Genomic DNA, 26,901 nt, shown 5'->3' on the forward strand with positions numbered 1-26,901 from the left:
TGAAAATTGTAACAAACCTTTAAAAATTAAGACTAACAAATATGTCTGAACTATTTATTTTACCAATCTCAGTAGCTACAGTTTATGTAGTATTTGCTAACTGGATTTTGTGAACTCTGATAAGAACTTTTTCTAGCACTATATTATCATCACTTCCATTATCAAAAATATGCTACAGAGAAATGCACACTTTTTTTAGTAGAAATTATGTTTTAACAAGTAGTTTTATAATAAAACTTGACAGAAGTTCAACTTATTAAATGTATTAAGATTTTAAAAAAAATCCAAAGTAGATATCAGACTAAGTTTTAGAAAAAATCCCCAAAAGAAGGCATGTCCAGAAAGAACAAGGACATCAAGATGTTCCCAGCAATTTCCTGAATAGCAGGAAATGAAAAACTGGAGATGGTGAGTTTTTGATCAGTTTACTTTTTTTCCTTTCCTGAATAGGCTTACTCATTATTAACTGATAAAAGATAAAAAACATATGATATTAAAAACTAAAATCTAATGGTTCTATTCTCATGATTGTCAGTTAATGCTCAACTATGGAAAATAAAGTTAATTTAGTTGCCTAACTTTCTGGGAAAAAAAAAAAATCCACTGGACCATTTTAGAACTGCACAAACTACTTAGCATCTGTTATACTATGTTGCTTTACTGAGTCAGACAATTATATCCTATGAGACAATACTACGCCTATTTTCATGCTGATGAAGAACTCTGTTCAGTTATGCAAGGGTTCATCTGTCTTCCTCATTTACACAAATTATTCAAATTATTGTTAAAATAACATAAAAATATGAGTTGTACTGAGGTCCATATCTTGGGATTTTTTCTTCCCCCGATGAAGAACTAGCAAATTATTTCCAAGTGTAATTTAACTGAAAACACTACTTCAACTTCAAATTTATTTTAATGATATGTACAGGAGAACAAATTACAATTAAAACAGAATCGTTATTGTTAATTCCACATAACTTAAAATCATGCAACATTGCATGGTAAAAACAACAGCTTCATTCATATACAAAAAAGTAAAATTTTGAGACGTTATAATATCTTGAAATTTTTGACATAAGCTTTTTTCAGAGAATATTTTATAAAAATTTAAAGACTTGATTAATCAGTCGATGCATTATTAGGAAAGATAATAAACATTATTAGTAAAGTGAGGTTACAAGCATTGATTTTAAAACTACACCAGGTACAGGGTTGAATGTATTCTCATGAAATAAATGTTTGGTTAAGAAAATAGCTTTGAAAAAGATTTGTATTTAAGTTATATATTAATTCCGTCAAATCAGGTTGTATAAATCAAGTCAAATTTATTCAGTTAACGAAAATATGCCCATCCTTTCTTATACTCGTTTTATAAATAAGTACTTATATATAGTGTATATACAAGTGAAGAAAAGTTCAATGTAGAAAATACACTGCCAATTCACTTATGGTTGAAATAGTTCTTTATGTAGATGTTAAACTGAATTGATGAAAATGCCCAATTTAAACCACCTTCAACCAGCATAAATATTTAAGCTGAGTTTGTAAACGACAGAGAAAAATTCTTTTTTATTTCGGCACTGGGTAACAATCTACTTCTCAGTTTAAAAAGCGAAACAAAAGTTCAATGTTTAATTTAATCAAATTCAAAATCCACTAAACAGAGTAAACAAAGTGAATGTTTTTCAAAGTGCATAATTTCCAACTCATCCACTTGTAATATTATCCAATTCTAGTTCATCGGAAAGAAAATAAAATGTACTTGGCTATAAAAAATACTAAGGAATGTTATTGAAAAGAAAAGGCTATTTGGTAGAAGTAACTACAAAAATAATTAGTTTAAATCTTTGTAAAGCTTTAATGCAAGAACATCACAGTACACTTTCTTTCAATAAGCCTCAAAGCATGATCAATACCAAGATTTTAAACTTCTGCCTTTCAAGTACTTGAAAAAAAGAGTTGCAGCAAAGTGTCTCTTCAAAAATTAAGCAAGAAGAATGATCATGCAGGTGTTAATCTGGTGACATTTGGGGACACTGATATCTGTGTGGTGCTGACATCTCTGGCTCCAATGGCAGCATGTACAGGCAATGAGTTATTCTGAAATACAGACATAGGACGGGTCATGCCAACATTTTCATCTTCACCAGTGTCTGAATCTGGTGTTGTAACTTCACTTTCCTGAAGCCCCAGGATCTCACAAACTGCTTGTGGCAATTCCTGGATAAGAAAAAACCCCAAACCATCATTCGTTATAAAGGAAAAATAATCCAAGGTAACACTTCTATTTAAGACAACACTGATCACAGAATCTCAACATTTGTTCTAACGGTGTAACTGTCATGTACACTCTCACGCCTTCCTTCCCCACCCCAAATGAAATCCTAAAACAACTCAAAAGAACAGTTTAAAGCTACCTTTTATCCTAAGTGGTTCCCTGATCTTCTCTTTCAAATGAATCACTCTCTACTCTACCACACCCACAAAAATATAGTTTTCTAATATTTAGCATTTATCTATTCTGCTTTTCAGTACAATCTTATTTATACCATTTATTGTTCTCAATAAATAGAAGTTCCTTAAAGGCAAGAAATCTCTTACTGACATGTTTTGAACACAGTAGCTATCAAATAAATGTCTGCTGCTTGGATCCATGAACAAATAACACAAAACCAAATTAAAATCCTCACAGAAAATGCATAAGCCAAAATATGTCAAAAGTATAATGATTTGGTTTGAATTCAGATCATAATACATTAAATTTGCTATGTATTAGAAATAATTAAGGGCTTTACTGATAAAAATGTAATGATACAGACTAAACTATTCATTTAATTATTTCTGATTAGCCTCTGTTGTTATTTGCAGATCCTGAATTATTTAATAAGAGTTCTTACTCTATTCACTAACTCAATTGGGTAATATTAGCAATGCTTACATTAAATTCTGTAGCCTCTTCAGATGTCTTAGATATATTTTCATTACTTTTGCCCTTTTTTTGCTTAATTATTAGATGCTTCCTTTATGGAATAATTAGTTAACTGTTTCCAATTAAGGGCTGTAAATCTATAATGGTAAACAAAATGCTAGCCAATATTTTGTGTCTGCACTCAACTTGCTACAACTACCATTTATTTTACTTCAAAGAAGAAAAATCTTTCTTGATTGCAACCCATCAAAAACAGAAACAAAACCTTGCAATTATTTAAAGCACTGTATACCTTGCATTTTACCATCTGTAGAGAAATTGCTTCTGCTTTGCAGAGTACATGTTCCACATCAATTTTCATGGATAATTCATTGATATGCTAAAATGCATTAATAAAATACAATGATAATCTGAAACTGAAAGAACTATTATATTTTACTATATAAACAATTTATTACCAGTTATATTTCACTGCAAATCAAATCGTTAAAATAAGCGTTCATATTACAAACAAAGCAGAAATTCAATATATCTTTCATTAGACTATTTTAAGTCTTAAAGCTAAAGAAAAGCTTAATAAGCTTATGGAACATTAAATCCAGCAGCTGTCCCAAGTCTGCTATCTCAAATTATAAGCAAAAGACCATTTCTTTTTAGATAACTAAACTCCATAAAAGAGAATTTGTTGAATTTCTTTTTCTTCCTAATTAGCCAGGTAAAAATAACTGACTAATATGTATCTGTTGAACCGCCATGACAGTCAGTCTTAGCACTGACTTATTAACCCAATGTAAGTTACTCAAGGGATTCAATAAGGCTCTAAGGATATGTCCTATATATCAGTACCACCAAATAGAGGAAAGAGCCAAAACATCAAAATCTAAATTAAAGGAAAAGCCACCTTAAGTATTTCATTGAAGCCATAGTGTTTTTCCATTATTTGCTGCTTTTCTGATTCCAGGATAGCACAACAGAGAAGAAGATGGAAATTTCTACATGGAAGCTCAGTCCACATTACCTATAAAAAACAGAAGAACTATTTAATAAACTAAATCAACACTCAAATTATTTTCCTCACAGATACAATGCTAAACTCTGAATGACTTCTATGCAGGGGAGAAGTTGCCTACTTGAGGTAGTCCACTGTTTTTCTGATTTGGAAATGAGGGATAGAAAAGTCTTTGCTTTAGCTACAAAGGTAACATCAAGTTTAACATTACACAAGTATGATGAATCCCAAATGTGGCTCTTTAGATAATTGCATAAACAAATCACTGAGCCTAACCAATATGATAAATGTTCTTAATTAAGGAACCAGTCATGAGGTAAATTTTAAGGTATAAATGGGATAGCTCTAGGGCTAGCAGCATTTTCAATATTTTTCTGAACCTTTGTTTCTCACTTTTAAATTTTACATCCCCAGTCCCTGGGGTGGGTAGGGGAGCTAAATCCTGGAAACAATAAAAAATTCAGTTAGGTAGTGCATGGGATTAAAAACATCCAGAGTAGCCCCTACATTCTAAATACGGAAAAACAATTACATCCTATTATATAACTCAGAGTATCCCTGATTATAACAGAAACTGAATCAGTTACCTAAAATGCCATGAATAAAATGTTTGACCAATGGCTATACTTCTTCCTAATTATAGATAATACCCTCCACTATAAGATATAAAGCCCTACTTTCCTCTTGGCATATACCTAAAAGGATCTTTTCCAGAAAGATAAGAACCTACATTAACAACACCAATAAAACATGTTTGATATCTTTTTACTTCTTTCACCAGAAGTAAATCAAGTTGAAACATTTTCAGACTAGGTTCAATTTTCGAAAGTTTAATTACAAAGCAAATAAGCTCAAAAGTTTCACTAAAAGTTTTAATTTATGTGGAATTTGAAGAGTTACTCTAGCCATGTTATAATAATATTCTCAATTCATTCTTTAAAGAAGTTGAGGTAATTTAATAAAATTGATAAACACTAAAATATGATTCCAGGTAGAGGACATATGGATTTTACTTCAATAGCAGAAAAGAAGAAGTGAGCTCAAAGCAATGACTTCAATCAGTGCATCACCTTCTCTACTGGTAGTACAGTTACTAACAGTATAGGGGAGAACGCACGGGAATCAATTTCTCCTTTAAAAGCCTCAGATGGACCAGAGAACTAAGCTGGCAGCTAGCTGAGACAGGGCGAAAAAAACGCCTCCGTGAAAAACGCTAGCTAAAAACCAGAAAGTGACCTAGAACACCAGTTACAGCGATGCACCAACTGGATGAGGGCTCCTAGCTCCAGAGGGGCCGTATACTTGGTGAAACCGGGAATCGGCATTCTGAAACGACTGAGTAAGCTGGCTGGAAGACCCGCAGCCGCGCGGCGGGCTGGGGAAGCCAGGGTTCAGAGTATGGAGACCAGCTGGCTGTTTCTTAAAAAAAAAAAGAGTGGCTCCAGTAGCAATTGTGGGAACCACGAAGAAAAACACAGCAAGAGGGGGCTGGGCTGGCCTCTTGCTGTCTAGCCAGGAAGATAGCCCGCAGCAGATACCCTTGGGTTCGGGGGAACAGAGGGGAGAGCCGGAAGCAGAAAGAAACCCTGCGGCTAGCAGCTAGCCCCCAGAGGGCTGGATAAACTCCTGCCCGGGGCCGTGCCCACAGCCCAAAACCCTGCCAGTTGTCCCGGAGCTGGGAAGGAGGAACGGTGCGAGGAGGAGGGGGCTGAGACGCCCCGCTCGGCCATTTTTGCTTCGGGCTGGGAGTGCACTGCCGCACAGCCCGGCGGCCAGGGGCTTCCCTTGTGGGATGGCGCGCACTGATGACGTAGCACAGCCTTCCCTTGGCTGAGCTACTGGAAGAGCGCAGCTGGAAGGGGGGATCCGCTCAGAGAACCCAGGGACGCTACGCCAAGTCCGGTGGTTTATGGATCAGTGAGAGTGAGAGGCTGGGGCTGAACTGAAATGAAGGCTTAGACTTGTGCGGCGGCCTTGAATCTCCAGGATCCTGGGGGATTTGAACATTAGAACTGCCCTTCCTCCCTGGCTACCCGTACACACGCCCCACATTCAGGGCGGACAGCTCCAGCAACACACCCAAACTGAGTTCTCCAACTGAACCCACAAGAATCATTTCCCCACACAAAGTGGAAAAAATGTTGAGAACTGACTCGAGGGATATAGGTGACTCACAGACACCATCTGCTGGTTAGTTAAAGTGTACATCACCAAACTGTGCTCCTGAAAAATTAGATCGATATCCCTTTTTCTTTACAACCTGAAAGAGCCCTATCAAGCAAAACAAATGCCAAGAGGTCAAAAACAACAGAAAATCTTAATGCATATGATAAAACCAGAAGATATGGAGAATTCAACTCCAAACACACAAACCAAGTATCAGAAGATACAGTATACCTCGCAAAGTTAATCAAAGATCTACAATCGAGGAACAAAAACATGGCAAAGGATTTAAAGGACATCAAGAAGACCATGGCCCAAGATATAAGCTACATAAAGAAGACCCTAGAAGAGCATAAAGAAGACATAGCAAGAGTAAATAAAAAAAATAGAAGTTCTTATGGAAATAAAAGAAACTGTTGGCCAAATTAAAAAGACTCTGGATATTCACAATACAAGACTAGAGGAAGCTGAACAACATCTCAGTGTCCTAGAAGCCCACAGAACAGAAAATGGAAGAACAAAAGAAAGAATGGAGAAAAAAATCAAAAAAATCGAAATGGATCTCAGGGAGACGATAAATAAAATAAAACGTCCAAACTTAAGAGTCATTGGTGTCCCAGAAGGGGAAGAGAACGGTAAAGTTCTAGAAAGAGTATTCAAAGAAATTGTTGGGGAAAACTTCCCAAACCTTCTACACAATATAAATGCACAAAGCATAAATGCCCAGCAAACTCCAAATAGAATAAATCCAAATAAACCTACTCCAAGACATATTCTGATCAGACTGTCAAATACTGAAGAGAAGGAACAAGTTCTGAAAGCAGCAAGAGAAAAGCAATTCACCACATACAAAGGAAACAACATAAGATTAAGTAGTGACTACTCAGCAGCAACCATGGAGGCGAGAAGGCAGTGGCATGACATATTTAAAACTTTGAGAGAGAAAAATTTCCAACCAAGAACACTTTATCCAGGAAAACTCTCCTTCAAATTTGAGGGAGAGCTTAAATTTTTCACAGACAAACAAATGCTGAGAGACTGTGCCGATGAAAGACCTGCCCTACTTCTGAGGGGAGCTCTGCTGGAGGAGAGACTGGGAAAGGAGAAAGAGATATAGAGAATTTTAACAGACATATATAGTACCTTATATCCCAAATCACCAGGACACTCACTTTTCTCTAGGGATCACAGATCTTTCTCAAGAAGGGACCATAAGCTGGGTCATAAAACAAGCCTCAAGAAATTTAAAAAAAAAAACACTGAATATACTCAAAGCACATTCTACAACCACAATGGAATACAAATAGAAGTCAATAATTTTTGAACTCAAACTCCACTAGTTACTTCCTACATGATATAAAATACACAAACTCTAAGGACAAATCAGTGGTTTTGAACTCAATGTAAAATATGTAATTTTAGACAACTATATAAAGGTGGGGGAATGAAGGAGTATAGGAACATAGTTTATGTGTCCTACTGAAGTGAAGGTGGTATCAAAGAAAAACAAGACTGATATGGATTTAAGAGGTTAATTTTAAGCCCCACAGTAAACACAAAGAAATTATCAGAGAATATAACCATAGAGATGAAAAGTAGAGTTTGGGTTAAGAGAAATGGGGGAAGGGGCAATGGGGAGTTAAGAAAGCAGTGTAGGGTTGCTGTTTGAGGTGAAGGGAAATTTCTAGTAATGGATGGTGGGAAAGAGCATTATAACATTCTAAACGTGATTAATCCCACTAATGAAAGGCTTGGGAGGGAGTGGAACGGGAAGATTTAGGCTGGATATATGTTTCCACAACTGAAGAAAAAAAAAAAAAAGTCAATCTAACTAGATGACAATTGAATACTAAGGATGAACTTGGATGGGACAGGAGGATAGAGGACAGGTGGCTCAAAGGGACACAAGTTGAGACATAAGGAAAAGGAAATACAGAATGTAAGCTTTTTATCATTGTTGAATCTATTGTACTTCTCAGCTGCGCTTAATGGGATTGCGTGAAAGAATGTTCTTGTTCATGGGAAGGGTATACGTGAATTACAGCGAATGCTCAAGGATGTGTGCAGCTAACTCTCATATGTTCAGACGACAGAGCAATAGATGATGGATGATAGGGAGGGAGAGAGGGAAAGAAAAAGCGATGTGACAGCAAGTTAAAGTTGGTGGATTGAGCCACCGGGGGGGGGGGGGGTCAGGGTATGATGGAATTCTGTGTATGGGGCTAGTATTGTTTTTGCAATTGTTCATATAACTTTGAATTTATTTAAAAAAAAAAAAGCCTCAGATGGTGCAGGGTTCCACTGTAAATAAGTCTGTCATCCCTCAGTTTACAGAAAGATAAGGCAGTAGTCATTATATCAGTATTTTATTTTACAATCATTTGGATCTGTTAACATAATAATTAAGTGACATTTAAGAAGAAAATAATGATTTCCTGCATTTCATCAAAAATTGCTCTGGGGGACTGGGGCAAGATGGCAGCATAGAGAGGAGTGGAAGCTAAGTAGTCCCCCTGGAACAACTACAAAAAACCAGAAACAACTAGTAAATAATCCAGAATAACTGCGGGGGGACAAACGAGACCATCCACCCATCATACACCAACCTGAATTGGGAGGAATGCCCAAGAACACAGCATAAAATCTGTAAGTAAAACCTGTGGAACCAAGTCGTGAGACCCCCTCCCCCATAGCCCGAGCTGCAAAGCCTCGTGGTGCCAGAGAGAAGCTCTCTCCCAGCAAGCGAATATAGCTCAGCTGAGCTCCAACTGGGGTTTTAAGTAGCGAGTGTGAACTGCTCACTACAGGTACGCATCCCCCAAAAACAGACAGAGGCTTTGGTTGACAACTGACCTGGGAGAGCTGGAGGGTCGCCTTGGACTGGGTCTGAAGGGGACTATTTGTTTCTTTTTTGGCTCAGTGGAGAAAGCCCCAGTCATTTTCAGTTTCCAGAGCTGTGATTCGGGGAAGGGTGGAGACAGCACAAGCAGAGAGCGAGACCACTGAAATGCTAATGACCTCCACCTGGGGGGTCTGTCTTCTATAGGAGGAAAGGGGTGGGGCCCTTTCCATTCAGAACCAGACCCCAGAGCCTGGGGGAACACGGCCATACCTCCTCACACCAGTCAAGAATTATAGGCTAACAGGCATCAACTGCTGGGCAGAAAAGCACAGTGACCCGAGGCATCAAAGGGTGGAGCAATTTTCTAAGACACACCCACAGGGAAACTAGATACTGAATATTTCTTCCCTCTGGGACCTGAGCCTGTTCTGGTCTGGGAAAACCTGATTTGGATAACCAAGGAAACCATGCCTAGACAACAGAAAATTACAACCTACACTAAGAAAAACAAAGTTATGGCCCAGTCAAAGGAACAAACGTACACTTCAACTGAGATACAGGAATTTAAACAAATATTGCTAAATCAATTCAAAAAGTTTAGAGAAGATATTGCAAAAGAGAGGCTGTAAAGGAAGCACTGGGCATGTATACGGCAGAAATCAAAAGTTCAAAAAAGCAACTAGTAGAATCTATGGAAATGAAAGGCACAACACAAGAGATGAAAGACACAATGGAAACATACAACAGAAGATCTCAAGAGGCAGAAGAAAACACTCAGGAACTGGAGAACAAAACACCTGAAAGCCTACACGCAAAGGAGCAGATGGAGAAAAGAATGAAAAAATATGAGCAACGTCTCCAGGAACTCAAGGATGAAACAAAGTACAATAATGTACGTATCACTGGTGTCCCAGAAGGAGAAGAGAAGGGAAAGGGGGCAGAAGCAATAATAGAGGAAATAATTAATGAAAATTTCCCATCTCTTATGAAAGACATCAAATTACAGATTCAAGAAGCACAGCATACTCCAAAAAGAAGAGATCTGAATAGGCCTACGCCAAGACACTTAATAATCAGATTATCAAATGTCAAAGACAAAGAGAGAATCCTGAAAGCAGCAAGAGAAAAGCAATCCATTACATACAAAGGAAGCTTAATAAGACTGTGCGGATCTCTCAGCAGAAACCATGGAGGCAAGAAGGAAGTGGTGTGATATATTTAAGATATTGAAAGAGAAAAACCGCCAACCAAGAATCCTATATCCAGCAAAGCTGTCCTTCACATATGAGGGAGAGCTCAAAATATTTTCTGACAAACAGACAATGAGAGACTTTGTGAACAAGACACCTGCCCTACAGGAAATACTAAAGGGGGCACTACAGGGTGATAGAAGACAGGAGTGTGTGGTTTGGAACACAATATTGGGAGATGGTAGCACAACAATGTAAGTACACTGAACAAAGGTAACTATGAATACGGTTGAGAGAGGAAGGTGGGGAGCATGTGAGACACCACAAGAAAGGAGGAAAGATAACGACTGGGACTGTGTAACTTGGTGAAATCTAGAGTATTCAACAGTTGTGATAAAATGTACAAATATGTTCTTTCACGAGGGAGAACAAGCAAATGTCAACCTTGCAAGGTGTTAAAAATGGGGAGGCATTGGGGGAGGGATGCAATCAGCATAAACTAGAGACTGTAACTAATAGAATCATTGTATTATGCTTCCTTTAATGTAACAAAGGTGATATACCAAGGTGAATGCAGATAAGAGAGGGGGATAGGGGAGGCATGTTAGACACTTGACATTGGTGGTATTGTCTGATTCTTTATTCCACTTTAAGGTTATTTTTCCTTTTGCTGCTTCCTAGCTGTCATTTTTTTTTCCTCTTTCTTTTGCCTCTCTACCTTCTTTGACTCTCCCTCCTGCCTTGTGGAAGAAATGTAGATGCTCTTATATAGATAGTGGTGAAGGTGGTGAACACATAAATGTATGATCATGCAGAAAACCATCCATTATTTACTTGGGATGGAATGTATGATGAGTGAACAAAACCATATTAAAAAAAAAATGGGTTGATGACAAAACCTCGAGGGCAATATACTGAGTGAAATAAGCCAGACACATTAGGACAATTATTGCAGGGTCTCACTGATAGGAACTAAGTATAATATGTAAACTCATAGACATGAAATATAAGGTACCAAGATACAGGACGAGGCTTAAGAATGGGGAGTGGTTGCTTAGTATGAGCAGAATGTTCAATTAGGATGAATTTAAATGTTTGGAAATGAACAGGGGTGTAGGTAGCAAGATGTGAGAATAACTAACAGCGCCGAATGATGTGTGAATGAGGTGGAAAGGGGAAGCTCAGAGTCATACATGTCACCAGAAGGAAAGTTGGAGGTCAAAAGATGGGAACGTATAAAACTGAATCCTATGGTGGGCAATGTCCATGATCAACTGTACAAATACTAGAAATCGCTTCCATGAACCATAACAAATGTATGACAATACAATTAGAAGTTAATAATAGAGGGGCATATAGGGAAGAACTATATACCTATTACAAATTATATACTACAGTTAGTAGTATTTCAACATTTTTTCATAAACAATAACAAATGTACTGTATCAATACTACGAGTCAACAATTGAGGGGGGTTGGTTAGGGATAGGGAAGGATTAGAGTTTCCTTTTCTTTTTTTCTTTTTTCATCTTTCACTTTATTTCTTGTCTGGAGTAATGAAAAGTTTCTAAAAATTGAACAAAAATGAAGTGTGATGGATGCACAGCTGTATGATGGTACCCAGGGGCAAGTGATTGTACACTTTGGATCTTTGGATAATTGTATGGTATCTGAACAACCTCAATAAAAATGAAAAAAAAAATTGCTCTAGGGGCAAAATAAAATGGAAGGAAACACCAAAAATATGATAATGGGGAAAAAAAGGAAGAAGGAAAACTAAAAGGAAATACGGCAAAATGTTGTCATATGTTAAATTTGGATAGTGAGATGTTTGTTACATTATTATCAGTATTTTGCTCTAACTTAAATTTCTTTAAAAAAGCAAAACAAAGTCACTTATTCCCAAAACCTCAAAAACGCAAACTAGTTAAAGTGTCATCTCAACTGACTGACTTATCTTTGTCAAAATTTCCTTGAACTCTGGATACAAATTTATACCAGAATGCAGCAGAGCCTCACACAAAGTCCAGTCTCTTAAAATAAGAACACAGACAGCAAAAGGTCTAGAGAACTGATTCTGGGATACCTTTTGACCCCAAATCTCACAAGGACTGCGACTTGCAGAAAGAAGCTCCAAAAGAGGACATATTTAGTTTGAGATCATTAAGAAGTTTGGAACACACTTGTCTTAGAAAATTCAGTTAGACTATCACAATCCACTATTATAAATTTTTTCTTTCCACAAAAATAATACATTTGTGTGTGCTAATGAAGGTGTCAGAGATTGATTTAGGTGATGAATGTACAACTATGTAATGGTACTGTAAACAATCGAAAGTACAATTTGTTTTGTATGACTGCGTGGTATGTGAATATATCTCAATAAAATGAAGATAAAAAAAATAATACATTTGTATTATATTAATTTAAGAACTTACCTCCCATAATCGAAGAATATCTAGGAAACTAAATTCCCTTTTAAATCTGATTAAAAGCCATCTGAAGCAAAAATAAAGGTATCCAGAGTCCTGAGATTCTATACAGAAGAAAAAAATACATAAAAACATATGGCTTACTCTTATGCTTATTAAGTCAGAATACAGTGACCCATCTGAAAATCAAATTTCCCATGCATTTTGGGCCATTAGAAGTTCTATATTTCCGACTGTTTTCAATTAATTCAAGGAAACGCCGTAAGTTTGCAGCTTAACTTGAAATAATTCTTATTTAGAATAAACTGTTTTAAGGCAGAATTTTACAAAGATAGTTTGGCCCCACACCATTTTCATAATAGCAGTAGAGATCTGCCTTTAAAAGGGTTCTTTACATTTTTCCTCTCTGTCTTACCCTACAATTTGCTAGGTATAGTTTTGATTCATTTAACTTACCTAAATAACTGCAAAATCCACTGTCCAACAATCGAAGTAAGGTACTTAGCTGTATTAGCTGTGTCTTCATGCCTTGCATTTGTTCTTCAAAATTTTGATGCTTTAAAAGGAAATAATTACCGTAAGTAATATTTTATTTATAGTTTTAATCACTTAAAACTGAAACATGTTACCTAAGGACAAATGTTGAACTTAACAATACTGGTTAAATTAAAAAATAAGTAACATTTTAAAAGTTAAAGCAACATTTACAAAGGGGAAAAAGATAGGAATCCTTGGTATCAAACTAAGAACTACTTTTTCCTTCTATTCATTTGATTTAGAAAAAGAATGCAGGGATAGCAGCTAGAGACGGATTGATATACGTACCTCTTGCATAGCATAAGAGACTTGATGAAAACATATTCGGAAAATAAACATTTATCAAATTATTCCCCTGTTAAATATTTCTTCAAGTTATTGTATGAAATAAAATTTATCTTTAACATGTATCTCACTAAAAATAATTAACTTATTACTTCTTAGGTTTGATGGCATTAAGGGAGTCTATGAGCTCAAAACCTTTTCACAACAATACTAAAGATAGTATTTGCATTTTGTTACACATGTACAATGGAGTTTTCCAAAGGCTATACATATTATGTGTGATACTGCAGCAAACTGAATGCAGGAGCAGATATGAAAATCCAGCTGTCTTCTCTTAAACCAGATATTGAAGAGACTAGAAAATGCAAAACAATGCTTCCTTTTGGTAAAAATGTTCTTGTTTTGGAAAAGTTATTTTCATTTAAAAAAATGTTATATATGTTGTAATAGGTTCACTGTTATTTTTTAATTAATAAATATTTATAAATTTCTCAGTTTTAATTTTTCACATGGTAAACACCAATACATAAAACCTACAGAATTAAAAGCTCTTTGGGGTCCTCAATAACATTAAAGAAAGTGAAGGGTTCCTGAGGCCCCATAGTTTGAAACAGATATGGTTTACATGCTTAAAAAATCCTCAAAGTTGAGTAGATTCCCTACCTGAGTTGGGGGTGGCACACACCAAAACAAATGTATTGAGAGGCTTCTTAGATGTTTCTGATCCCTTTAGCACCATGTGCCCCAACCTCTCTGAAGTGAGCTACTGCCCTAGCCCTGTGCAAGGCCTCAGACAACACCCCTCCCCCTTCCACTTTTTTAGTTTTAGAAGACAATAGTGCTTTATTAGACATTTATATATATATACATACATATACATGGAGGAGAGAGGGAGATGGGGAGAAGGCAGGGAAGCAGGGAGAGCCAAACTATGTGGCAAAATGGATCGTGTGAATAAGAGTTCATTAGAACATCTATACTTTGTGAAGATTTCCATAATATTTCCATAATAATGGTCATAAAGTCTATGCCTAGATCTACTTAGAGGTGAATAAATATGTACAAAAGTAAATTATGAACATTAGGTTCAGCTATCACAAAAGAAGTAAAAACTTACATGAAGTAAAGCTGTAAAACAAAAACAAAGAGTCAAGTAGCAACAGCAGCACAGATTTAAGGACACCAAAACAATAGCAATGCAGTGAAAAATAAGTATTAAGATTATTCTGATTGCCCCAAACTACCTTTTAATTCAAATATCACTTTTTGAAAAAAAAAGATGTTACTAGACAATATACTAAGAAGAGATCTTTTTAGAATAAAGACTAGAAAAATCCCCAGACAATTCTTAATGGAAAAGGCAAACACATTTATTGGGGAAAAAAGATAGAAAGCAGAAATTGAATTTTCATACACAAAAAATGACAGTAAAGTGTGTATTATAGATGTTCAGAAAGTAGTTTTTACATTTGAAACCTATATACACACATGTATGTATATACACATGTATCTACCATTACATGCCAATATACTTGAACATGTCAATATTGGTTCAGTTTCACTGAAAACTATTATTTCAAGAAGCTAAATTTGCGTATGTTCATGTTAATATTTTTGGAATACCTACTGTAAGAGAGGTATAAACTACGCACTGGGGAAAGATTCATGTATTTATTCTACAAAAATATGTTGAACAAAAACCTTATGTCAAGCATTAGGAAAATTCTGGTATGCTACCAAGGAAGCAGAGACATGATCCCTCTATCAGAGAACATACTATCACCAATGTAAAGAGAATAAACAACAAAAACATAAAGAGGGCAGATGACAGTTTTTATATAATTAGTATCAAGTGTATGGTACAGACCTTTATAACAAATGCCTCAGGTTCTAGGGCATTTGAGAGTAATTGGAACTAAGAAGGCCAGGCATATCAATCACTCACTCAAAAAAGTAAGGAAGATAAACTATGATATTACTATATTACTGCAACTGACAATTTTTCCAAATAATCCAAAAATATTAACTCATGACAAAGGACTAAGCAATTTGAATAGTTATGAATTTAACAGTGAAAGAACCCTTTAAAACTATTAAAACTTACGAAATACACTTCTGGAAAAGGACTAGAAGTGAGGATGAGCTGGAAACATGGAAAAGAGACTTTATGAGGGAAAAGACAAAAGGGGGAAAAACTGGGAGAAAGAAAAATAGGGCAAAAAAAAGAAAGGCAGAATAGAATTAAAAGAAAAAGAAAAGGTACCACTTCCCAGTTTATATCTGTATCCCAAAAGCCCTGAGTTAAACCCTATGTTACATGATTACAGGTTCAAAGTATCTCAAGTCTCTCTCTCCTTGCAAGCCAGCCATTTCAATATCTGACTTCAACACCCCAAACAAACAATATCAGTTTCATTTTGAAAAAAATAGGGACCTATATAGTCGGGTCTTTGGATTTTCATATGTCTTTACCTACTCTTTAGACCCTCTATTTTTTTTTTCTTTATAACTGACTACCTGAGAAACCTTTTCTAATGTATTTCCCTGTTATTAATCTGTCTCTGCACTACTGTTCTGAAATTCTGTCTCAAAGATTTATCGATGAATATAGATAAAATGTTCCTCGTATTTATTTGTATATCTAAACATGGTTGAACTCCAATAATCACATGCTTCTGGGAAAATAAGTGAATTACTAAGAAAGTGTCAGGGCTACAAACAGTTCAAACACATCTAGAGAAAAATCAGTTACTATAATGAGACAAAATTAAAAATGTTCACAAAAGGTAAGGATATTACTTGGCATGGCTGGGCTTTATCTCGGAAACAGAAGATATGAAAGTTCAACTACTTCACAAGAACTGAATTCATCTATTTCATCAATATTCTATAATGATTCATAGCTCTTCTCTAGAACATAAGAAGTTGCTGATATTAAACTCTGATTATTCCTGTACTGCAGGCACTTAACTATCTACTTTTGTATTAATAACAAATGCTAGTATTTCCAAGTGTCTTAAAAATGCTATTACAAAAAAGAAAGAAAGAAAGAAAACAAGAGATAGAGAGTAATTTCCTTTAGCTCCATCATGTATGTCTAAATATCAAAAAAAATCATCTATACTTAAGGTTATACAATTGAAATGTTCAAACTTAGTTTGAATAAAGGAAGGAACATCTGTTCTTACCATTTGTTCCATGTAGGATGCAAAGCACCAAAAGGCATCCACTTCATTTTCCATGACATATAAAAGAGGAGAAAGTAAGTCACTCATTCCTTGCACATACCCTAAGAAGAATAGAAAAAATAAGTCTCTAAAAACCCAAGTTTTATGGATCCTTTTGTACATAGGGCCACCATTTCACTTAAAATTACATCTTTTCGTTGGTTTGGGAAACTGGTAGATATTGATGTCTACCACAAATAGAAAATAAATGAGGAAGTCTAGCAATCAAGTGAGAAAGATGACTTGTTTTAGATTGAGACGTTAAGCAGATATAAAACTGCCAGTATGTGTTAGTATAGACAACAATGTCAAGAGTAATATCATCAAAAAATAATGTATAAGAGGATTACGTGAAAGAAGAGAGCTGAGAACAGAGCCAGAGGAACATATAAGGGTACACACTCAAAGAACATTTGAGAAGGGACAGTCAGAGGTAGGGAAAAAAACCAAGGGAGAAGAGTGCTACATAAAAGGCAAGAAGGCCAGAGTGGCCAAGTGGTCATTAGTGCCAAAACTACCATGAATAAGTCAAGTAAAATAAGAGCTGAAAAAGGTCCAATTGCTTGAGCAATCAGACCATTAGTACTTTAAATTTTGTTAAAACAAAATTATGTAGGTGAATGGAACCTGTAGACAGTATTTTAAGTGAACTACACCAGAAACAAAGACATACACTATAATGTCTCACCAGCATGGACTAACTACAATGTGTAAACTCAGAATTGAACCTTGGAGCACAGATTATCAGGGGAATGCTTATTGTAATGGTCCCTAGAATGTAAGCTCTCACAGCAGTCACATCTGTTCCTGAATTGTAATGGCTATCTCCAGATTCTGAGATGCTGATTCCTTTGTGTATAACCTGATCAATCCCTGGAACTTCGGATATCTGTGTGACACCTGAAACTCAGAGCTAGAACTCGGGAGATATGAATGTCAGTATTAATACATATAGCAACTGTTAAAAAAGCTGAAAAAGAACCCAGACTTCAACCAGAGATATGAATGAAGCACATGTGGTTAGAACTATGGCAAATAGGGCCAAAGGGTAAAGGACAATACTGACTGTGTTTTAAAACTTCAAATTCCATGTGCAGGATCTGTATTTCCTCAATAATTTAACTCGTACAGTTTGTTCAAATACTATAATTAATGGAAATTTAACAGGAAGTGAGACCTGGTAGGTCTGCATAGGTTCATGTGAAATAGAGACACATCCCAAAGTAATTTGGACAGAGAATAAAAATATATATACAGGGCTCCCCTGAGGAGCTGAAGGAAAATGCAGAGCCGTTGGGCTTCCTCACCTGGATTCTTGCTGATGTTCTCACAAACACTGAGGACTGGTGGTTTAATGTGCCGAGCCCATTGTCACAGGACTTGCCCTTACGAAGCTTGTTATTGCAAAGGAGAGGCTAAACCTGCTTATAATTGTGCCTAAGAGTCTCCCCCTGAATACCTCTTTGCTGCTCAGATGTGGCCCTGTCTCTCTCTAGCTAAATCAATTCGGTGGGTGAACTCAGTGCCCTACCCCCTATGTGGGATCTGATTCCCAGGGGTGCAAATCTCCCTGGCAACACGGCATATGACTCCCGAGGATGAATCTGGACCCGACATCGCGGGACTGAGAACATCATCTTGACCAAAAGGGGGGTGTGAAATGAAATGATATAGTTTCAGTGGCTGAGAGATTCCAAATGGAGTTGAGAAGTCACTCTGGTGGGCATTCTTATGCACTGTATAGATAACCCTTTTTAGGTTTTAATGCATTAGAATAGCTAGAAGTAAATACCTGAAACTATCAAACTGCAACCCAGTAGCCCTGACTCCTGAAGATGATTGTATAGCAATGAAGCTTACAAGGGGTGGCAGTGTGATTGTGAAAGTCTTGTGGATCATACTCCTTTTATCCAGTGTATGGATGGATGAGCAGAAAAATGGGGACAAAAAACTAAATGAAAAATAGGGTAGAGGAGGATGATTTGGGTGTTCTTTTTTACTTTTTTTTTTTTTTTATTCTTATTTTCACTTTTTCTGGTACAAGGAAAATGTTCAAAAATAGATTGGGGTGATTCATGCCCAACTATATGATGGTACTGTGAAAAACTGATTGTACACTTTGGATGATTGCATGGTATGTGAATATATCTCCATAAAATTGCTTTTTTAAAAAAAGGAGAATATATATACCCTTGTGCTTTCATAGCCCCTGTTCCCTTTCCATCTCAAAACTCTTGAACATCATGAAGGTTTATGACATTTCCATCTGTTTTGGAACTATAAATAAGTCTCAATGCTTTGTGTGTAAGTTGATTCAAATAACTAAAATCCAATAAAGAGGACTCACAATGAAAAAACAAAAGAAAACAAAAAACAAAAACAAAATTATGTGCCTCTTTTAAATAAACAGTGGTATCTGTGACCTCTCTCGTTTCTTTTATTACTCTATACCCAACCAATGCTAGCAACTAGGTTTAATCCAATCAATATTTTGTACCTAAAGCTACCATTTTAACTTCTTCTGGATGTTGTTATAATTTCTCAACTGTGACACTAATTAAAGCCCTAGATTAAAAAAAAACAAAACAACTGGAAAGAAAGGATCTGGTCCCTAACTTAAAAACAAACAAAAAGTCTTGGTTTTGCTTTTCACCTGAAAATGTCAAGTTTCCATCTTATCAAACATTAATTTCCTTGATTGTTTTTACACTTAGATTTCAGACTTAAGTAATATACAGATTTGTGAGCCAATAAAGGAACAAGAGCTCATATTAGATTTTTTCATTTAAACATTTATCATTTAACTTTGATAACTTTTGTACATATATTAAAGTTGCAGAGAGATTTTTCCAATGGTAGCTGAAGAAGTCTGTACAAAATATGGCCTCTTATGTACAAATCCAAAACTTACATTATGATCATTCACCAAAATCTATCTGCACTGAAGTCATTTAAAGAATATTAAAAAGGCGAGCAGAGGGCATTTTTGCTAGAAATGAACATGATTCTATATTATTCTTCCTATTTTGGAAAAAAATAATTAAAAATGAGCACAGGAAGCATGAAAGTCAACATCTCTTGAGAAAACTCAGATTAAACACAATAGAGATATTGTGATCTCCTCAGCATCTCCCCACAAATAAAGGTTTAGCTCAATTTCACGAGTCTCTGCCCTATCATCTACTGCTATGCCTTTCTCCATGGTCCATGGTCCATATGAACATCACTATGCCTACAATATACACTACGGAAAAGTACAAAAGGACACTTGGGACCCCAAAGAGGGCATCCAATTATTACAACATGAGACAATGGAGTTACCGAGACATCTAGAGAAAATCTACAAATATACACTGATGCTTTTTAAAATAATGCAGACTTTTTAAAAAAGAAAAGGATATTGGAAGGAAGACGAAATTGTTAAAATCTAAACTTTTCTTCATGGCACTGTCTCAGTGAAACCAATGACAAATATAAAGGCTAAACCAACCGAAGCCAGAAGGAAATCTAATCTGAATTCAAAAAAGTACAAAAGAGAACCTTTTGTACTTTATTGGATCTGACTATGTATGGTCTATGACAGAAATGTTTCAAAGAGTGCTATCCAAAAGATTTAGGAAGCACCTTTTCTCTGTTGAATAAAAAAATGCTTTATTATAAAGTTATAAGGAATAAAAATGTTTAAGAAGCTAATTTAATCCTTTAACTCTTCAGTTTTCATATGGGATCACTACCATATTTCTTCCATAAGTCTTAATGAAGCAAATAATCAAATTAATCCTCATATTTTGGTTGCTTTTAATCTAACCTTATTTTATACATGACATTTTTTGGGGTGTGTCGCAGGTTGCAGGAGTGAAATTAATGTACAAATTCCTTTTAATTAACGAAAGATTTAAGTTGTTTAAATCAGCATTCAGTAAGGTTCAAATTCTGCACTTAGTGCTGACTGATGCACATCTTAATAAGTCTACAACAATTTATGAAGTAGTTCCCTATAATTATTTTCAGAGAAAATCTGTTTCAGTGAGGAGATGTGAGAAATGAACAGACTCCTCATCATCCTAATGTACTCTCTGTTATACTGAAATGGAAAATTTTTAATTAATTTTATTTACAAGCACTCCATATCCACCAAACATGCAACCCCCCTTTTCCTTGCCCCTCCCCTAGTAACCTCAAATCTACTTTCTGCTGCTATGAACTTGCTATTTTGAGACATCGCTTGTAAGTGACATCATGCAATATTTGTCTGTATGTGTCTTGCTTGTTTCACTGAGCATGTTTTCACGTTTCTTCCACATTACAGCATGTCTCAGAACTTCGTTATTTCTAACGGCTAAGTAATATTCCACTATGTGTATGTACATTTTGTTTATCCATTCATTTGCTCATGGACAACTGGACTGTTTACACCTTTTGGCTATTGCGAATAATGCTACTGTAAACACTAGTATACAAGTATCTGTTTGAGACCCTTTTTCTATACATTTGAGTGTATACCTAGAAGGGGAATTGCTGGGTCATATGTTGATTCTATGCTTAACTTTTTGAGGAGCTGCCTGTGTCAGTCTGGATGTATTATGTCTCCCAAAAGGCCATGTTCTTTGATACAACCTTGTGGGGGCAGATGTATTAGTGTTGATTAGGTTAGAATCCTTTGATGGAGTGTTTCCATGGAGATGTGACTCAACCAACTGTGGGCGAGACCTCTGATTGGATAATTTCTATGGAGGTGTTACCCCCACCGATTCATGGTGGGTCTTCAATGAATCACTGGAGTCCTATAAAAAGTTCACAGACAGAAGGAGGTGCTACAGCCAAGAGAGATACTCTGAAGAATGCACAGGAGCTGAAAGTGGAGCTGGAACACAACCTGGAATCAGGATACACCAGCCACATGCTTTCCTAGCTAACAGAGGTTTTCCAGATGCCACTGGCCTCCTTTTGGTGAAGGTATACTTGTGTTGATACCTTCACTTGGACAGTTACATAGCCTTCAGACTGTAACTTTGTAACCAAATAAACCCCCTTTATAAAAGCTAATCCATTTCTGGTATTTTGTTTAACAGTAGCATTAGCAAACTGGAACACTGCCATTTTGATTTCTACCTTGGGTGTACCATTTTACATCCCCATTCCACAATGCACTAGAGTTTAAATTTCTCCATAATCTCTCCAACACTATTTTTCAGTTTTTTATTCCTTAAACTTCTTATTTTGAATTAACTTCAAATTTATAAGACAGTTGAAAAATAATTTAAAACTCTGGGGAAATTCCACCATACCAGCTTACCCTCTTCCTCTCCCCCTGCAGATACCCAGATCCACCAATTTTAACATTTTGCCACATATTTTCCACATTTTAAACAGCCATCCTATGGGTATGAAGTGGTATCTCGTGGTTTTGATTTGCATTTTTCTAATGGTTACTGTTGCTGAGCATCCTTGCATATGCTTACTGGCCACATGTGTATCTTCTTTTGGAAAAATGTCTATTCAAATCTTTTGCCCATTTTTAAATCAGGTTGTCTTTTTGTTGCTGCAAAGTATAAGTTCTTTACATATGCCAGATATTAAGCCCTTATCCAATATACAGTTTGCAACTATTCTTTCCCATTCTGTAGGCTGTCTTTTCACGTTCTTAAAAATGTCCTTTGATACACAAATGTTAATTTTGATGAAGTCAAATTTACCTATTGTTTCTTTTGTGGCTTATGCTTATGGTGTCACATCTAAGAATCCACTGCTGAATCTCAGGTCATGAAGAGCTGACCCTATGTTATCTTCAAAAAGCATGACAGTCTTTGCTTTTATATTTAGGTCTATCATCCATTTTGAGCTCATTTTTGTAGAAAGTGAGAGGTAGGGGTTTAATTTCATTCTTCTGCATGAGGATATCCAGTTTTCCCAGTACCATTTGTTGAAGAGACTATCCTTTCCCCCATTACATGAACTTAGCTAACTTGTCAAAAACTAACTGGTGGGGACGGCAAGATGGCAGCATAGAGAGGAGTGGAAGTTAGTGAGTCCCCTGGAATAACTAATAAATAACCAAGAACAACTAGTAAATAATCTGAAATAACTGCTGGGGGACAAACTTGACTGTTCACAGATTGTACACCAACCCGGACTGGAAGGAATGCCTGAGATCACAGCATAAAATCTGTAAGTAAAAGCCGGAGAACGGTGCCAGGAGCCCCCTCCCTTCACGGCAGGCCGAATGGCAAAACTTCACTGTGGTAGAAAGCAGCATTCTCTGAATAAGCGAATATACTGCATTCCAGCTCCAACTGGGGTTTTAATTAACAAATGTGGAATGCTGAATATAAGCTACCAATCCCCGACAAGCAGACAGAGGCTTTTAGTGATAACTGACCTTAAAGAAACAGAAAACTCTGCTGTCCTCAAAGCGGGAGCCCAGAAGACCACATGTTACCTCTGGCCAACGTGTGAAACTGGGGGTCCATGGACTAGCTCTAAAGGGGGCTTTATGCCCCTTTTTCTCTCTCTCAACCTGTGTGGCTCAGTGGAGAAAACCTCAGCCATTTTCAGTTCGCAGTGCTCAGATCCAGACAAGGGTGGAGATAGCATAGTCAGAGAGACCAAGAATCTATTTAAGTGTAGATGTTAACTCCTTCGGGTGTGTATCTTCCCTAAGAGGAAGGAGGTGGTGCCCGGCTCTACTGCCTGCCTTCCATTCAGAATCAGAACCCAGAGCCTAGGGGAAAACAGCCAAAAGAGAAAATAAGGGGGCCACACCTCCTTAAACTGGTCAGGAGCAACAGGCTGAGAGGTGCCACCTGCTGGGCAGGTTAGGAAAAGCACAGCGGCTAGAGGTCTCACAGGGTGTGTCAATCTTCTAAGACACACCTTCAGGGAAACTTGATACTGAATATTGCCACCTTCTGAGACCTGAGCCTGTTATAGTCTGGGAAACCTGACTGGAGTAACCAAGAAAACCAGATGCCCAGACAACAGAAAAACGCAACCTACACTAAGAAAAATGAAGATATGGCCTGTGCTGGTTTGAATGTATTATGTCCCCCCAAATGCCATTATCTTTGATGTAATCTTGGTGGGCAGACCTATCAGTGTTAATTAGATTGTAATTCTTTGAGTGTTTCCATGGAGATGCGCCCCATCCAACTGTGGATGATGACTCTGATGAGATAATTTCCATGGAGGTGTGGCCGCACCCATTCAGGGTGGGCCTTGATTACTGGAGCAGTATATAAGCTCAGACAGAAGCAGCAAGCTTGCTACAGCCAAGGGGACACTTTGAAGAAAGCACAGGAGCTGCAGATTAGAGACAGTTTGAAGACAGTCGTTGAAAGCAGACTCTTGCTCTGGAGAAGCTAAGAGAGGACAAATACCCCAAGTGCAACTAAGAGTGACATTTTTGAGGAACTGCAGCCTAGAGAGGAATGTCCTGGAAGAAAGCCATTTTGAAACAAGAACTTTGGAGCAGATGCCAGCCACGTGCCTTCCCAGCTAACAGAGGTTTTCCGGACACCACTGGCTATCCTCCAGTGAAAGTAACCGATTATTGATGCATTACCTTGGACACCTTATGGCCTTAAGACTTTAACTGTGTAACCAAATAAACCCCATTTAATAAAAGCCAATCCATCTCTGGTGTTTTGCATTCCGGCAGCATTAGCAAACCAGAACATGGTCCAAAGGAAACTTACACTTCAACTGAGATACAGGAATTGAAACAACTAATGCTAAATCAATTCAACCAGTTTAGGGAAGATACGGCAAAAGAGATGAAGGGTATAATGAAACACTGGATGAACATAAGGTAGAAATCAAAAGTTTGAAAAAACAACTGGCAGAATCTATGGAAATGAAAGGCACAACACAAGAGATGAAAGACACAATGGAGACATACAACAAAAGACCTCAAGAGGCAGAAGAAAACACTCAAAACTGGAGAACAAGACACCTGAAAGCCTACACAAAAAAGAACAGATAGGAAAAAGAATGTAAAAGCATGAGCAACATCTCAGGGAATTGAATGATGACATGAAACGCATGAATGAATGTGTCATAGGTATCCCAGAAGGAGAAGAGAAGGGAAAGAGGGCAGAAGCAATAATAGAGGAAATAATCAATGAAAATTTCCCATCTCTTATGAAAGACATAAAATTACAGATCCAAGAAGCACAGCGTACCCCAAACAGAATAGATCTGAATAGGCCTACGCTAAGACACTTAATAATCAGATTATCAAACATCAAAGACAAAGAGAATCCTGAAAGCAACAAGAGAAAAGCAATCCATCACATACAAAGGAACCTTAATAAGACTGTGTGGATTTCTCAGCAGAAACCATGGAGGCAAGAAGGAAGCGATGTGATACATTTAAGATACTGAAAGAGAAAAACCACCAACCAAGAACCCTATATCCGGCAAAACTGTCCTTCAAATATGAGGGAGAGTTTAAAATATTCTCTGACAAACAGACAACGCGAAAGTGTGTGAACAAGATACCTGTGCTACAGGAAATACTAAAGAGAGCACTACAGACAGATAGGAAAAGACAGGAGTGAGAGGTTTGGAACACAATTTTGGGTGATGGTAGCACAGCAATGTAAGTACACCGAACAAAGGTGACTGTGACTATGGTTGAAAGAGGAAGGTTAGCAGCATGTGGGACAACAGAAGTAAAGAGGAAAGATAAAGATTGGGACTGTATAACTCAGTGAAACCTAGAGTGCTCAACAACTGTGATAATATGTACAAATGCTTTTACATGAGGGAGAAACAAATGTCAGCCCTGCAGGGTGCTGAAAATGGGGTGGTGTGCCAATTTGAATGTACTATGTCCCTCAAATGCCATTATCGTTGATGTACTCTTGTGTGGGCAGACTTATCAGTATTAATTAGATTGCAATTCTTTGAGTGTTTCCATGGAGATGCACTCCACCCAACTGTGGGTGATGACTCTGACTGGATAATTTCCATGGAGGTGTTGACCTGCCCATTCAGGGTGGGTCTGAATTAAATTACTAGAGCACTATATAAGATCAGACAGAAGGAGCAAGCTGCTACAGCCAAGAGAGACACTTTGAAGAAAGCACAGGAGCTGCAGATGAGAGACAGTCTGAAGACAGTCATTGAAAGTAGACTCTAGCTCCAGAAAAGCTGAGAGAGGACAAATATCCCAAGTGCAACTAAGAGTGACATTTTTGAGGAACTGCAGCCTAGAGAGGAATGTCCTGGGAGAAAGCCATTTTGAAACCAGAACTTTGGAGCAGATGCCAGCCATGTGCCTTCCCAGCTAACAGAGGTTTTCTGGACACCTCTGACCATCCTCCAGTGAAGGTACCCAACTGCTGATGTGTTACCTTGGACACTTCACGGCCTTAAGACTATAACTGTATAACCAAATAAACCCCCTTTTATAAAAGCCTATCCATCTCTGGTGTTTTGCATTCCAGCAGCATTAGCAAACTAGAACAGGTAGTACTGGGGAAAACGATATGGTCAATGCAAGCTAGAGACTATGGTTGACAGAAACATTGTGTTATGCTTCCTTTAATGTGGCAAAGGCAATCGACAAAAGCTGAATGCATACAGGAGGGGGACATGAGGGAGCGGTATGGGACCCTTGGCATTGGTGATGTTGTCTCTTTATTCTACTTTAGTTTAATTCTATCTTTCCTTTTGTTCTTCCTGTCATGTTTGTTTCTCTTTTTTCTTTTTGTTTTGTTTCTCTACCTTCTTTGACTCTTCCTCCTCCTTTGTGGAAGAAATGGAGGTGTCCTTATATAGGTAACGGTGATGGTGGTAAATACATAAATACGTGACTATACAGGGAACCATCACAAGACAGAATGTATGGTGTGTGAACAAAACCGTCTTTAAAAAACGGGTTGATAAAGAAATCTTGAGGGCACTATATTGAATGAAATAAGGCAGACACATAAGGACAAATATTGCAGGGTCTCACTGATATGAACTTATTATAATATGTAAACTCATAGACATGAAATATAAGTTACCAGGATACAGAATGAGGCTAAAGAATGGGAAGCGGCTACTTATTATGAGCAGAATGATCAACTTGGTTGAACTTAAGTGTTTGGAAATGGACAGAGGTGATGGTAGCACATTGTGAGAATAACTTACAGTGCTGAATGGTATGTGAATGGGGTGGAAAGTGGAAGCTCAGAGTCATGTATGTCACCAGAAGGAAAGCTGGAGATTAAAAGATGGAAATGTATACAACAGTGAACTGTGCAGTGGGCAATGTCTGTGATTAACTGTACAAGT

The 26,901-nt window shown here is 37.1% G+C and overlaps 1 protein-coding gene across 7 annotated transcripts in view; it reads right to left on the reverse strand.

Moving 5' to 3' along the window:
* Positions 1-805: 805 nt before the first annotated feature.
* TBC1D15 (TBC1 domain family member 15) overlaps positions 806-26,901 on the reverse strand; it is an 87,290-nt gene continuing 61,194 nt past the window's right edge. For 2 of the 7 annotated variants that reach the window (XM_037845671.1, XM_037845667.1), the window contains exons 14-19: positions 16,579-16,679; positions 13,025-13,124; positions 12,575-12,672; positions 3,834-3,950; positions 3,225-3,311; positions 814-2,223 (exon numbers count right to left, since the gene is read on the reverse strand). In XM_037845671.1, coding sequence (XP_037701599.1) covers positions 2,005-2,223; positions 3,225-3,311; positions 3,834-3,950; positions 12,575-12,672; positions 13,025-13,124; positions 16,579-16,679 — 722 coding nt within the window. In that variant the 3' untranslated portion in view covers positions 814-2,004. Of the gene's footprint in view, positions 2,224-3,224; positions 3,312-3,833; positions 3,951-12,574; positions 12,673-13,024; positions 13,125-16,578; positions 16,680-26,901 lie in introns of all 7 variants that reach the window. The other 5 variants (XM_037845670.1, XM_037845673.1, XM_037845668.1 and 2 more) reach the window with 5 other exon arrangements.

Source organism: Choloepus didactylus, chromosome 8 (genome assembly GCF_015220235.1).
Source record: "Choloepus didactylus isolate mChoDid1 chromosome 8, mChoDid1.pri, whole genome shotgun sequence".
NCBI classification, from domain to species: Eukaryota; Metazoa; Chordata; class Mammalia; order Pilosa; family Megalonychidae; genus Choloepus; species Choloepus didactylus.